The sequence below is a fragment of the Vipera berus genome (genome assembly GCF_964194415.1).
Source record: "Vipera berus genome assembly, chromosome: 3".
Classification (NCBI taxonomy): domain Eukaryota; kingdom Metazoa; phylum Chordata; class Lepidosauria; order Squamata; family Viperidae; genus Vipera; species Vipera berus.
Window position 1 is genome coordinate 14,010,178 of NC_138204.1, and position 13,799 is coordinate 14,023,976.

Sequence of the window (13,799 nt, forward strand, 5' to 3'; positions counted from 1 at the left end):
TAAAGTGAATCACTGCAGTGGTTAAGATCAGTAACGCAGTCGTTATGTGAACCCGGCTTCCCCATTGACTTTGTTTGTCAGAAGGTCACCAAAGGTGATTTCACGACCCCGGGACACTGCAACTGCCACAAATGTGAGTCAGTTGCCAGCTGTCTGAATTTTGATCCCACGGCTTGGGGGATGCTGCAAGGGTCATAAGTGTGAAAAACGGGCATAATTCACTTTTTTTCCACTGCCGCTGTAACTCTGAACAGTCACCAAATGAACCATTCTAAGTCAAGGACTACCTGCTAAGGATTTTGAGGGTTCTCATCTTCCTCCAAAGATCCAGGCAATGAGTACCTCTTGAAAGTTCAACTGCTGGGCAGAATCAGGGGGGGAAAAGGCAGCTGCCCTCTTGTCCAGATTTGGAGGCCACCTACAAGGAACCGCTTGGGGACCCCCAACCCACAGCCATCATGCTGGATCGGAGGAGCTCTAGCCTGATCCTGATCGAGGGATTTTCTGTTCTCTTCTAAAAAGCCTGCTACCTATTTTCACATGTGGTGGACTTGTAGAAATATAAAAGCTTTTTGGATTAAAATTTGGTGGAACATTCAAAAGATTTTTAAGAGAAAGATAAAGTTTTCTCCGCAATTGTTTTTATTGGGTATTGTTGTAGATTGTGATGTTAAAGAAACTAACTTGATGTTGAACATGATAACAGCAGCATGGTTACTGGTGGGACAATATTGGAAGAAGGATAGTTTGCCCACTATAGAAGAATGGGTGTTTAAAGTTTCGAATCTTGCAGAAATGTCTAAGATTTCTGCTTATTTGAAAGATCATTCACAGGAAAGATATATTTCAGTTTGGAGGAGATGGATAAATTATATTCAGAACAAATATGGGACTAAAAAGTTCCATTTAGCTTATGAGTAGATTTTAGTGGGATATTGTTATTGGTATATGTTTGTAGTTATGTTAAAGGGGAGTTAAAGCACATTATGAATTTGCATAATTGTATATTATGCATAATTTTTATTTAGAATATGATTATTGTAACTATAATCCTGTATTTAGCTCTGGGAAGTGTGGGGGGGGGAAGTGGGCGGGTTTGGGGTGGGGGGGATTTGGGGATATATTGTAAAATTTTGTTTTTGTAATACTCTTTAATAAAATTAAAAATAAAAAGCCTGCAGTTCCTCCCCACCCCCGCCACCCCCAACCATTTCTCTGATCTTCTACATCTGAAGCTTCTCCGACTTTTCTGGAACGACAAAAATTCCCCCGCCCGGTGATTCCCCCGGCCCAAGGAGGGCCACACTAGTGCAAACTGGGTTCTGCTTTTCCGACGTGCAAGACAGCCACGGGGGTGGGGGCGTGGGAAGGGCAAAGGGGGGGGGGGTGGGAAATCCGTAGAGAAGCCGCGCGTGGGTGAGCTTCGGCGTGCGTCCACGTGTGCGCGCGTGCCGCTGCTGTCATTCACGCCCGGTACCCGGTGCTCCTTTATAAGCAGTGGGCGGCTGTCGCCGCAGCCGAGGCTCCCGAATTGGCCGGGAGGGCAGGGGAGAGTGACGGTCGCCAGAAGCCACCATGCCGGCACCTCGCCTGCCGCCGGCCCTCGCTCTGGTTCTGCTGCTGTTGGGCGCCGCTGCTCTCCACTTCCAGGAAGGGCAGAGCTGCCATAAGCCCCTGACGCGCAAGCTCGCCGGCCTCCGGTAAGGCAGCGAAACCGCCATCCCTCCGCCCTTAGCCCGGCTGCCGGTTGCGATGGCGCCGGACCTTTTGGTGAAGCGCCTGCAGCTGCGGGCATCCCCGAGAGGCAGCCGGGCCCGAGAGCGCGGCAATCTCCGCGCACTCGGATCTTGAGTAACCCCGTCCTCCCGGGCACGAGGCTGGAGGGTTGAGTTGCAAAGTAGCGTCTCTGAACCCCGGGTCAGGCTTCGTCGTCTCTCCGGAGCCGGAGAAACAACCCGTGCCCGAAACGGTGCGGAATTGCTCTCAGCCCGTGCTGAGGTTCTGGGCGGCTCGCCGTTTCCCCAACTTTTCTGCTGCCAATTATCGGAGATGAGGTTGACATCTCCAAACTGGATCCCTCGTAACGACTCCGATTCTATAGCCACAACCCGCTCAATCGGGTTAAAAGGGATGCGTTCGCACATCAAACTTTAAGTTGGGTGGAGGGGAAGGAGTTTAACGTGCTGGGTGAACTCTGCCGTCGGTTACATTCTGATGTTTCGTTTTCTGCAAGCTCGGCAACCCGAAGAAGCATCTTGTGTGAATTCAGCCTTTGCGTCCAATAAGGACCACCCCCCAGATGTGGACCCTTTGGGTGACAGTTGTAGAATTGATTGAAAGCCGTTTGGCTGGGCTGGTTAAATGGATGTGAGAGCAAAGCAAGAGACTTCTGGAATTTGGTCTCCTCCTGGGTCAATCCAGAGCATTTAGGATTTCAGTGTGATCTCGGAAGGCTGTTTAATTTTTACTGAATATGAGCCAAGGAGCCTTCTTGAATGACACTGATGCTACATGAGCCTGGAAAACACGAAAGGCTTGTCGGGGTGGGGAGGGGGAAAATTACAGGGAGGAAGAAGAGATTTGTAGACGATGCTGGTTAAAAATAAAGCAAAATAAAAAGATTAAAAATACTGGTCTATTGTGGGCACATCCCTATGATTTTCATAGCACCTTGGAAGCAGTTTGCCATTCTGTTCTTGCAAGATGCCTTAAAAAAAGCTTCCTATTCCTCATGTAGTGATTGCCTCATTTAGTGACTGTTTGCAGTTACCATGGTAATGAAAAAGTCATTTTGCAACTCAGTCCTCACTTGCTAACTTCAAGAGTCTGTAAACCAAAGGAAAGCTGAAGTCGTAAGCGCAGTTATGGTTTCACTTAGTGATCATTTCCCTTAATGACCTAGTTGCCGGCTCCAACTGAGGTCAGGAAACAAGGACCGCCTGTATAGCCTTGAGCCCTGGAATTTCCTCATGGAAGTTCTCCGATGCAGCTACTTCTGTTGCCTTGCTTTCCTGATGGGAAGGATGAAATGAGCAGACTAGTTATTTAGTTCCTTAGATAAGATGTCCATATCGAACGATCAGCGTCATTAAATATATTCAGAGAACAGTGTGGGTGTTTATGCTTGTGTTCATAAAGTGATTTTGTATGTCTCAGCACATCAGAAGCATCAAGGGATCCAACGTAATGGTGTCCCCAAATATGGTACTTATATTTTTGCCCCACTTTTTCATTATTGAGAAGGGAAGCTGCCTGTCTGCTCTCAGTAACGAGTAGCCCCCTCCCCATCTTCTGAGATAGGATTCATTTCTCCCTTTTCATTATCCAATGACTTCCCTGACCTCCATTTTTTCTGTTTAATACAAAAGATTGTGACTGACAGTAAATTCCTTCTCAATCAGCTACTTGATAAGATTATGTGTCATCAAGTCAGGGTCAACTCTTAGTGACCACACAGATGAACACTCTTCAGGATGATCTGTGTCTAACTTGGCCTTTCAGATCTTCCAGCAGTGCTATAACCATCCGTTTTGCTGCTGGTTGTTGTCTTCTCTTTCTTTCCATCCTTCATTTGGGTCACTTATCATGCCTGGTCCTTGTAAAGATCCTGGTTGATGCCAGAAAATTCTGGCTTTGGAAATGTCTAAAAAAAGAATTCATTCTGTGCCTGAAAGTTGAGGGTGTCCTTGCCATGACCACTGGCATAGGTGCAATCGTAAGATGATAATAAAGTACAATTCCATGATTGATAGCAAATGACCAGAGCTTCTTGTATGTGCCTGCTGGCCCTGTTTGACTCACCTTGTTTGCACACTTTTTTGATTCATATCTTGGTCTTTGATACTTTTCTCTTTTGAGTAACTTCCCCATACATTTTGTAACTTTTGTTATTAGCTTGCATGTCTGGAAGGCAAGAGAATCACGAGAAGCTTAAGAGACAGGGGAAAAAATGAGTAAAATCTTCCGGCAATGGTAGAACATGTAAATTCCCCTTTGCCCCCCAAATGGAAAAAAACTATCAATTGGTTCTCTCTTCTGACACACTCATCTTTCCTCTTAACAGAACCTATGCCCGTCCTCATGAATATTTAGATATTTCAAATCTGCCCAAGAGTTGGGACTGGAGAAATAGAAAGGGAGTAAATTATGTGAGCGCCACTCGAAACCAGCATATTCCCCAATACTGTGGATCTTGCTGGGCTCATGGCAGCACCAGTGCTCTGGCAGGTAAGTAGTTGTTCTACGCTATGCTTGTTTCCTCTTTCATAAAAATACACTGTGCCTGAATATGGAGGCTTCCTTCCTCTCTATTATCGTTTAACCTTAGTCAGTAGTCCTTCTCTCTGTGGGTTGGATCCTAAGTTGACTTTTTTCAGAGTGAAAGATCAAGACTTCATGTGAAGTTCCAATTAAACTGATTTATTACTCAACATGCCTATGCACAAGAATCTACTCAACTAACAGCACTATGTTGGTGTAAGATAAGGGTCAACGGAGTTTAAGAAGGGTTGGACTTAGTCATTTGTGACTATGTAGAGATTCTAAACTGATTCCTCTTTTGACTCCACTCCCATTTCTGCCATTCCTTCTCCTACAGTTTTCTGTTATTTAAAACTGCCTCCAATTTTCACCAGCTCTCTTGCTACTATAACTTTTCCCCAAGCCTAGTCTGAAGAGGTGAATCCTGTTTGATTCAAGGATAACTGATGTACTCCAGGATGGGGTTTTTCAGTGCCTCTTACAGAGTAGGAACAGGGATATGCAACATTGGATCTGTGGTCAGCTTCCACAATAACCACAAGTAGTTCCTTGTCCGACAGGATATCACTTGTTTTTCAATATGTTTTTAATTTCATGGTAAAGGAAAGTTGGCATATTGCAAAGCAACTTTCCTCCACTAGGATGCCCTCCCAACGAGTGGGCTTCAAGAACTTGAAGCATGTCCATTGCTGAGAAATTGTGCAACGTGAACTCTGTACATCTGGAGTCCCCCAGTCCAGAATGGGCAAAATGCTCAAGATACAAATAGACCTCGACTTACAAGTATAAGCCATAATTGAGACTGGAATTATGGATGTAACTCATGCCAGTTGGCAAGTGGGTCATCATGTGACTGACCCAATTTTATAATATCTTTTGTGATGGTTATTAAGTGAACCCATTGTCTGCAATTTGCATTTTTTGCCAAAACCTGGACATAAATGCTGGTTTCTGGCAAAAATTGTGTCATCCATCCCACTTAAATTAAGTAGCAAAGAAAGACTCCTGGCACATTATTTTTTTCCTGAGAGTACTGTATACTTTACTGAGAATAAAGTGGTTTCAGATTGTTGCAAGGGAGAATCTGTTGGATTGGTGCAAAAAATGATTCAATTAAGTTCTCCCTTTTTCCCTGGCCAACCCCTATTATCAGTCAATATCCAGTTAGAAGTTCTCAGGTTGTTTAGGAAATGGCTGCTACGTCTGCGCCTTCACCAATTTCGCATTCTTTTTGTCTGACCTTGTTATGACCCAGGTAGGCAAGGCAAGGTAACTTTAGAGAGTCCTTTAGTGCCCTCATGAAGTGCTCAACAAACAGCCCTCCAATGAACAGTAAGACTCCACCCCACACTATCCTGAAGGCAGCCACCCTGTCCCCAAACAACTGCCCAAATAATAACAACAACAACAACTGATTACAAAGCTAGAAATGACCGAGTTGCTAAACTAATCCACTGGGCATTGTGTAAAAAACACGACTTGCCTGTGTCCGAAAAGTCGTGGGAACATAGGGTGGAAAAAGTTGTCGAGAATGAGAGGGTGAAGATCTTGTGGGACTTCCGAATACAGACAGATCGCCATTTGGAACACAACACGCCAGATATCGCAGTCATGGAGAACTGAAGCGTACAGTTGATTGATATCGCTGTACCAGGAGATGCCAGAGTCGAAGAAAAAGAACTGGAAAAAAATTACGAAATACCGCGACCTGGCCATCGAAACTGCGCGATTATGGATGAAATGTTTAACAGTGATACCCATTTTCATCGGGGCACTGAGAACTATGTCCAAAAACTTTGCAAAATTTATCAAGAAATTGCAGCTTCCTGCAATAGCTCCAGCAAAGCTACAAAAAACTGCACTACTTGGAACAGCTTACATTTTAAGGAGATACCTGGTTGATACCTAGGATGCTGGCAGCAACCTGTGTCAACCATTAGTGCCAGTCAATTTGAGTGTTCAGTTGACTGAGTTTCATGTTTAATGAATAAAAGTTTTATAATAATGATGATGATGATGATGTTGGATGGGACCTTGGAGGTCTTCTAGTCCAACCCCCTGCTCAGGCAGGAAACTCTATACCATTTCAGACAAATGGCTGTCCAGTCTTTTCTTAAAAACTTCCAGTTTTGGAGCATTCACCGCTTCTGGAGGCAGGTTGTTCCATTGTTCTAACTGTCAGGAAATATTACCAGGAAAGTCTAGGCATAAGACACATGACAGTCCTTGGGGCAATGACAAGGTACAAGGCAAAGGCAGTTGTGAAGGTCAAGCAAAAGCAAGGGCAAAAGCAGTCCATAATGCTAGGGCATGTCAAAAGGCAGTCCTCAAAGCAAGGCAAAAAGGCAGGAGTCAAAGCTGGGGCAGTACAATCCAAAACAAGCAATTGTTCCTGGCAAAGATTAACTCCCCATAGCCTTTCCTTAAGTTACTCCATCCCAGATGTTCCTTGTGAGGAGGAGTGGACTTGCAGCCCTTCTCTGAGCTTGCCTTACGCTCTGCTCTCTGTGCCCTTGGATCAAGTGGAGGAGGCAGCTGTCCCTCATCAGAGGAGATTGCCCACCTAGCAGCATCACTGCTTGTCAGCAACCGATCCTCCCCCCTTGTCTGTACAGGCAGGCAGCTGTCTATCTGGTCGACCACCTCCCCCAGGCCCCCGGGACAGCATCATCGTCAGCCCATGCCAAGGGAGACGTGCCATCCCTGTCACTTCCATCTTCTCCTCCTCCTCCTCCTCCTCGTCTGAACCGGGCTCCGACGGGGCCATGACAGACCTTGCGCTGGATTGGTACAACTCACTGTCAGGACCAACACGGCTTCATTCCCACCCCCACCCCCATCCTTCCCCCACATTCCAATCTCTCTCTTCCCTGCCCACTGTAAAAGTCAGGCTAACAAGCTGCAATGCGAAGCTAGAAGCAGAACGGCAGCCATGAGACATTGTGAATCATGGCCACGTGTCTGTGAGACACTGCAAATGCGGGCTGGTTGCCAAACACCTAAAATGCAATCGTGTCCACAAGGGTGGGCTGGGGTGACCATTGGAACTTCAAATCTGGGTAATAAGTACCTTTTGGGGGATCCATTATTACTTAGCATCCAATCATAACTCAAGGACTAACTGCAATTTTTTTAAAAAATAAGTCATGGGGAGAAATTTAAAAAAAAGTCAAAATGATGGCGGCAAGTATGTGATTGAAGCCCTACCTCCTGCAAAAAAAGGGGTGAGGGGACTTGGATCAGGCAGGTGCCACCTGGAATATTTGATCCCTTCCTAGGCTTGCCATCATGGGAATGGTCCCACAAAGGCCCCAGTATTGTTCTTGGAAAGTAGAAGTACCCCATGGGAAGATGCCACCGGGATCGCTATTTTGTAAGCCCACCTGGACATAGTTTCAAAGTCAAAATGGGCCCCTTCTCCCCCAAAGGCTGCCTGCTCGCTTTTTCCCCATAAGTCCAGAATGCTGAAGGCCCCAACCCATGCCATACGTCAACCATCTGCTCCTTCTCTCTCTCAGATCGCATCAACATCAAGAAGAAAGGCACCTGGCCTTCTGCTTACCTCTCAGTCCAGCACGTCATTGACTGCGCCCAGGCAGGGACCTGTCACGGTGGAGACCATGTAGGCGTATGGGCGTATGCTCACCAGCATGGCATCCCTGATGAGACCTGCAACAACTACCAGGCAAAAGATCAAAGTGAGAGAACGGGGCAGCCCTGACCTTAACCCTTTCCCGTTGCAACTTGAAAATATGCTCACCTCTGTATCTCCCTCCTTTTGATCTCCATGTGTTAATGTGAAGCTCGGCAGTTAGAAATCGGCTCCAGGGGGCCTTCATCTCCATCCCACCCATAGAAGCTCTGATGTAGCCCTCCATGTCAAGGTGGTTAGAAAGAATAGGGGATATGATCCCAAAGGTCTCCTGGTTGTTTAGATGTAGCATAGCTACCAAGCTTTCTGAGTCATGATCAGTCACGATACTCTTGGAAGTATCTGTGGAATAGCTTTCTCCCACCAGTTTGATGTAGAGATTAAGGTGGTAGATTAGAAACAGGACACTCTGAGCGCTAGTCTTCCCTTAGGCCTGGAAGCAGCGGGGTGACTTTAGGCCAGTCTCAGCCCAACCCATCTAATAGGGCGGTTGTTGTTGGGAATATAGGTGCAGGTATGTAGAGACCATTTCCATAGAGTATTTAAGAATACATTTTCTTGTTTTAACCAGATAACGCTCTCATAGCTATACAATTTAAATATATATTTAAAGAGAAGTTATCTGCTACGAACTCCACGTAGGTGTTGGGATGGGCATCTGGCCAGGAAACACTCAACTCAATTCAGTCGCCCTGACTCCACCCCAAATAAAAGGGATTAAAGGGTCATAAAAAAGATCTATATATTTCTTTTTACAAAATGTTAATCCCTTTTATTCAGGGATAGGGAGGGAGGGAGGGAGGGGGAGAGGGAGAGAGAGAGAGAGAGAGAGAGAGAGATTTGCTATATTTTTATTTGCCACTTTAAAGGGGAGTGGGCTGAGTCCTTTTGAAGGCAAGCAGGTGATTCATCCAATTGTCAGGACATATGTTTAAATATATCTATATCATCTATCTATCTATCATCTATCTATCTATCTATCTATCTATCTATCTATCTATCTATCTATCTATCTATCTATCTATCTATCTATCTATCTATTCATTTCATTGTTCCCATCCTTTGGGGGAAAGGCAATTTTCTGGAGCCAAAATTCTTTTTGGCTTTCATAGAGTGCAAGAAATTTAACCAATGTGGAACGTGTACTACCTTCGGGGAATGCCACGTGATAAAAAATTACACCCTCTGGAAGGTTGGAGATTATGGAACTCTCAGCGGTCGAGAAAAGATGATGGCGGAAATCTATGCAAATGGACCAATCAGGTAAAGCAATGCATGCTTTATGCTAAGGCTCAAGATCAGTGTTTCTCAACCTTCACAAGTTTAAGATAGGATAGCTGGGGAATTCTGGGAGTTGAGGTCTGCACACCTTAAACTTCAAGGTTGAAAGACACTGGGTAATATGCGGAAGCCTTCACGTAATTGATTATTTCAGTTGATCTGTTATACTTTTTTGTGTGGGATGCCTTTGGATAAGTGTGGTTTGCTGGAGACTGCCTGAACCAGTCCCTGCAGTTTTCTTGGCAAGATTTCAGAAGTGGTTTGCCATCGCCTGCTGTCTGGGGCTGAGAGAAAGGGACTAGCCCAAGGTCACCCAGCTGGCTTTCTGCCTAGGTAAAGGTAAAGGTTCCCCCGCACATGCGGGCTAGTCGTTTCCAACTCTAGGGGCCAGTGCTCATCTCCGTTTCAAAGCAGAAGAGCTAGCACTTGTCCGAGGACGTCTCCGTCGTCATGTGGCTGGCATGACTAGATGCCAAAGGCGCACGGAACGCTGTTACCTTCCCACCATAGTGGTCCCTATTTTTCTACTTGCATTTTTACGTGCTTTCGAACTGCTAGGTTGGCAGAAGCTGGGATGAGTAACAGGCGCTCACTCTGTTACACGGCACTCGGGATTTGACCTGCCAAACTGCTGACCTTCTGATCGACAAGCTCAGCATCCTAACCCACTGAGCCACCGCGTCCCTTTTTTTTCTGCCTAAGGTGAGGCTAAACTCCCAGTTTCCCAATTTCTAGCCTGATGCCTTTAACCACGGCCTCAAACTCTGTTAGACCTAACATATCTAGGCTACAAGAATCAGGATAACCATTAAAGGCAGCAAGGAGTTTACATTTTCTATGTAAACTGGAAGTATACTAGCAAAAGCAATTAATTAATACTATTAAACTATCTTAAATCATTGGGATGGAGAGGAGAGGAAAGAATTTTAACCATCAGATTTTGGATTCTGATACACTTATAGTTCAATTTATTAAACCTAAGGCATTCTACTAGCTTAAAAACCCTAGAATAATCCAATAAGAGAGTTTGGGCTAATATGTATAGGCATGCAATTGCAGGCTAATAAACCAAGGAGGTTCCCAGGGAAAGATTGGTAGATGGTTTCAGAGGAGGTTCAGCAGGCAAAAGAAACACCTTCAAATCCTGCCTGAGCAGGGGGTTGGACTAGAAAACCTCAAAGATCCCTTCCAATTCTATTACTACTACTACTATTATTGTTATTATTATTACAGGGCTTGAATTTGTTTATTTTGTATATGGCATTTATAGAGATCATGCAAAAAACTGATACGCAACACTAATAAAACACTTTATACACAAACACAAATATACCTTTAAGTGGGGGGTGCGCACGCACACGCGTATGTACAAACACACACAGAGTACAGTACTTTAAATTAAGGTAAAAATCATGATAAAAATCACCATAATATGGAGCCATAGAATTGCAATGCGATAGAAGTTATAATTCAATATTTAAGGAAGCTAATCATCTAGCTCATGGGTAGGCAACCTTGGCTCTTTTATGACTCATGGACTTCAACTCCCAGAATTCCTGAGTCAGCTGCTGACTCAGGAATTCTGGGAGTTGAAGTCCATGAGTCATAAAAGAGCCGAGGTTGCCTACCCCTGATCTAGCTGCTTCTTGGTGTGGCTGCAATGAGGTCATCCTGGGTGCCTTGAAATTTCCTGACAACATATTCTCGAACTATGTGTGTTATTTTTTGTTCCGATGCACCACAGTTGCATTGTAGGTTCTTGGCTATTCCTTACTTTATGAGCTATTTTATTAATTTATTTATTTTTATCCTACCTTTATTACTTTATAGGTAATTCAAGACAGTGAGCATATATAATACGCCTTTATCCTCCTGTTTTCCCCACAACAGCTAGGAAAGCTCAGGATTGTAGAGAAAGTTACTGGAATTCTTTCCAACCTCTTAACCACAGTATTGCTCTTGATCAAATGACCAGAAGGGAGGGGCTCTAAAAGGGAACATCTGGTAGGATTCTGGCAGGCTGCCCAGTTGCCTCTTCCACTGCATTGAGGGAATTTCCCAGGAGTGTTTTGTTCCTCAATATTTGGCCAAACCTTGCCCATTTTTAAACATGATTTTCTTTTGCTGGCTGTCACACTGAACTTGGTCTTGTTTGGGTCAGTTTTTCAAGAGTTATTCTGCTAATAGATGGAATCTTTTTATGTACTTTCTTTCAAATATCCCAACAGGTTGGAAAGAATAAAACCATTGCAGAAGAAACCTTTTCTGCGTTGCTGTCAAGAAATCTGCACGGACAGAGGTCCATATTGTACTCCAGTGACAAACCCAACTTCTTCAAATCTATTTTTTCCCCTTCTTGCAAAGATCCAGATTCTGAGCTCCCACAGCTAAGGATGGACTTAAACCTTAAAATCAGCCTGACACCTTAATCGCTACACTACACCGGCTCTCACTAAATCTGACCAAAATCAGGCTTTGTGATTGGATAGTGGTCTTCATCAGGGTGTCTAAAGCTGTTCGTTTCAGAAGTTTTCATCCTGAAGGTTTTATTCTTGCCTTTTGTTTTCATGTAGTTGTGGGATCATGGCCACTTCCAAACTGGATGCATACACTGGAGGCCTGTATGAAGAATTCAGCATCTTGCCTATAATAAACCATATCGTCTCTGTTGCTGGTTGGGGGGTAGAAAATGGGACAGAGTATTGGATTGTCCGGAACTCTTGGGGAGATCCCTGGGTAAGGAAGACACGATACCATCAATCTATATTATTATTTCTTAAGTATTTAACTGGGCGGGTGAAGTTCCCTGATTGGTTTATTTATTTATTTAGCGTATGGCTGGTCACACACAGTGTGTGTGAAGCCAGGAGATCCTCGCGGATGTCTGGCTACCAGTCCGTCTGTTACTCATTTAGCACTATCCAGGAGGCACGTGTGGCTTAAGGTTTGCCACGGACACGAGTAACTTTGCCCCCCCCGCTTGGTATGGCAGGCTATAAGAATTCCAGCTGTGAAATATACCAACAGGCTATATAGGGGTTGGGTTTAGTTAAATCTTTATAGATACGTCTTTGACTTAAATAACTATTAATGTAGTGCCCATTCAAAGTTACAATGGCACTAAAATTACAAGCAATTTTCACACTTCTGGCCATCTCAGCATCCCCACGGTCACGTGATAGAAGATTTGGCTGTTTCACAACCAGCATTCAATTACAATGGTTGCAGTTTCTGGGTCATGTGATCATCCTTTGTGACCTTCCCAGACAGGTTGTGACAAGGTGGGTCAATAGGGGAAACTGGATTCCCTTAATGACTGCATGATTCACTTAAAAACTGCAGTGATTTTCTTGTTTTTGTGGCAAAAAGGTTGTAAAATCAGTGTGACACACTTAACAACAGAAATTCTGGTCCCAATTGTGCTTGTAAGTCATGTTACTTCATTATTGGGGTTTAGGAAAAGTTACTTCTTGATTAGATGTAATTCTCTATCTTGTAATGCCCTATCTTGGACCCAGATCACAGTTCATGATTTAAAATATTTTTAAGGTGCTACCTTAACACAAGACCGTAATGCTCTTATGTGAACGTGTGCAACTAACGTCTTTCAGGGAGAGCGTGGCTGGCTTCGGATCGTGACCAGCGCATATAAAGATGGAAAAGGAAGATACTACAACTTGGCTTTGGAAGAGGAGTGTGCTTATGGAGACCCAATACTCACCTGAATTTGCCACTGCACTTTCTTTGACTGGTGCTTTTGGAGATTTTGATATAAAGGAAAAGATCCTGCAAAATGCACTCTTCTTAAGAAAGAGGCCGTGCTATGCAGTAGCATTTAAAATATTGATGATAAAATATTGCCTTAATTCAGTATTTCTTTTTAAATGATGAATAAAGATAAAGGTTTCTCCTGTTCAGGTGTGTTGGACTCTAGGGAGCAGTGCTCGTCTTCATTTCTGCTGAGAGAGCCGGTGTTGTCCAAAGACATTTTCTGTGGTCATGTGGCCAGATTGGCTGTACACCAAGGTGCACAAAACGCTGTTAACTTCCCACTGAAGTGGTACCTATTTATCTACTCGCATTTGCATGCTTTTTAAGGATGGACGCTCACCCCATCACACGATGCTCAGGTCTTGAACTTCCAATCTTCTGATTGAAAAGCCCAGAATCTTAACTGCTGGGCCACCAATATCCACTCCCAAATCGACATCTGTTTATTGGGTAACACAGAAAATAAATGCCAGAAAGTTTGCTTTCTTCTTGAAAATATTCACCAGTTGTCATCTGTGCATTGGCAAAATAAGATACACATTTGATGCTGGGGGTCCTACATCCCAAGGTTGTAAGTCATGATGGTGATAAAGCAAAATGTCATGGCATGAAGTAAGGCAGGTATTTAGGTAATTAGCAGCATATTGTGCAGAACCACAGAGGCCTCAGGCGCAGAAGCCTCAGGCGCTCCTCAATTACTGTTCTCATCAACTCTGGAAACCTGACAGGAATGGGCTTTGTGCCACGGAGGCAGGAGAGCTCTTGTAGTGTCACTTCATTCAGCACCTACAAGGATATGCAGAGTTATTTCATTCAACACTTGGCATGTTAGGTG

The 13,799-nt window shown here is 44.3% G+C and overlaps 1 protein-coding gene and 2 long non-coding RNA genes across 4 annotated transcripts; 1 reads left to right on the forward strand and 2 right to left on the reverse strand.

The window, feature by feature from the left end:
• The first annotated feature begins 1,228 nt into the window (after positions 1–1,228).
• LOC308666023 (cathepsin Z-like) lies at positions 1,229–13,108 on the forward strand. 2 transcript variants are annotated; one of them, XM_081324481.1, is made up of 6 exons: positions 1,377–1,700; positions 4,064–4,227; positions 7,779–7,958; positions 9,025–9,175; positions 11,767–11,929; positions 12,805–13,108. In XM_081324481.1, the coding sequence occupies exons 1-6, from the start codon at positions 1,576–1,578 to the stop codon at positions 12,916–12,918; spliced, it is 897 nt and encodes a 298-aa protein (XP_081180607.1). In that variant the 5' UTR covers positions 1,377–1,575; the 3' UTR covers positions 12,919–13,108. The 2 variants fall into 2 exon arrangements, with proteins under 2 accessions (XP_081180608.1, XP_081180607.1); XM_081324482.1 differs by lacking the exon at positions 12,805–13,108 and having other exon boundaries at positions 1,229–1,700; positions 11,422–11,819.
• On the reverse strand, positions 2,617–5,940 carry LOC308666024. Its single transcript, XR_014026012.1, has 3 exons — positions 5,744–5,940; positions 3,802–3,903; positions 2,617–3,011 (listed from the first exon to the last, which is right to left on the reverse strand). It is a non-coding gene; the product is annotated as an uncharacterized lncRNA (long non-coding RNA).
• Positions 5,954–9,017, reverse strand: LOC308666025. The gene is made up of 3 exons (XR_014026013.1): positions 8,021–9,017; positions 7,823–7,938; positions 5,954–6,461 (listed from the first exon to the last, which is right to left on the reverse strand). It is a non-coding gene; the product is annotated as an uncharacterized lncRNA (long non-coding RNA).
• Positions 13,109–13,799: the final 691 nt, after the last annotated feature.

What these genes read in the sequence shown, in the direction of transcription:
- LOC308666023 (XM_081324481.1), top strand. Translation starts at nt 1,576, where the DNA reads ATGCCGGCACCTCGCCTGCCGCCGGCCCTCGCTCTGGTTCTGCTGCTG. An exon ending in CAGCACCAGTGCTCTGGCAG is followed by an intron (nt 4,228 to 7,778) that starts GTAAGTAGTTGT and finishes TCTCTCTCTCAG; the next exon opens with ATCGCATCAACATCAAGAAG. An exon ending in CTACCAGGCAAAAGATCAAA is followed by an intron (nt 7,959 to 9,024) that starts GTGAGAGAACGG and finishes TGGCTTTCATAG; the next exon opens with AGTGCAAGAAATTTAACCAA.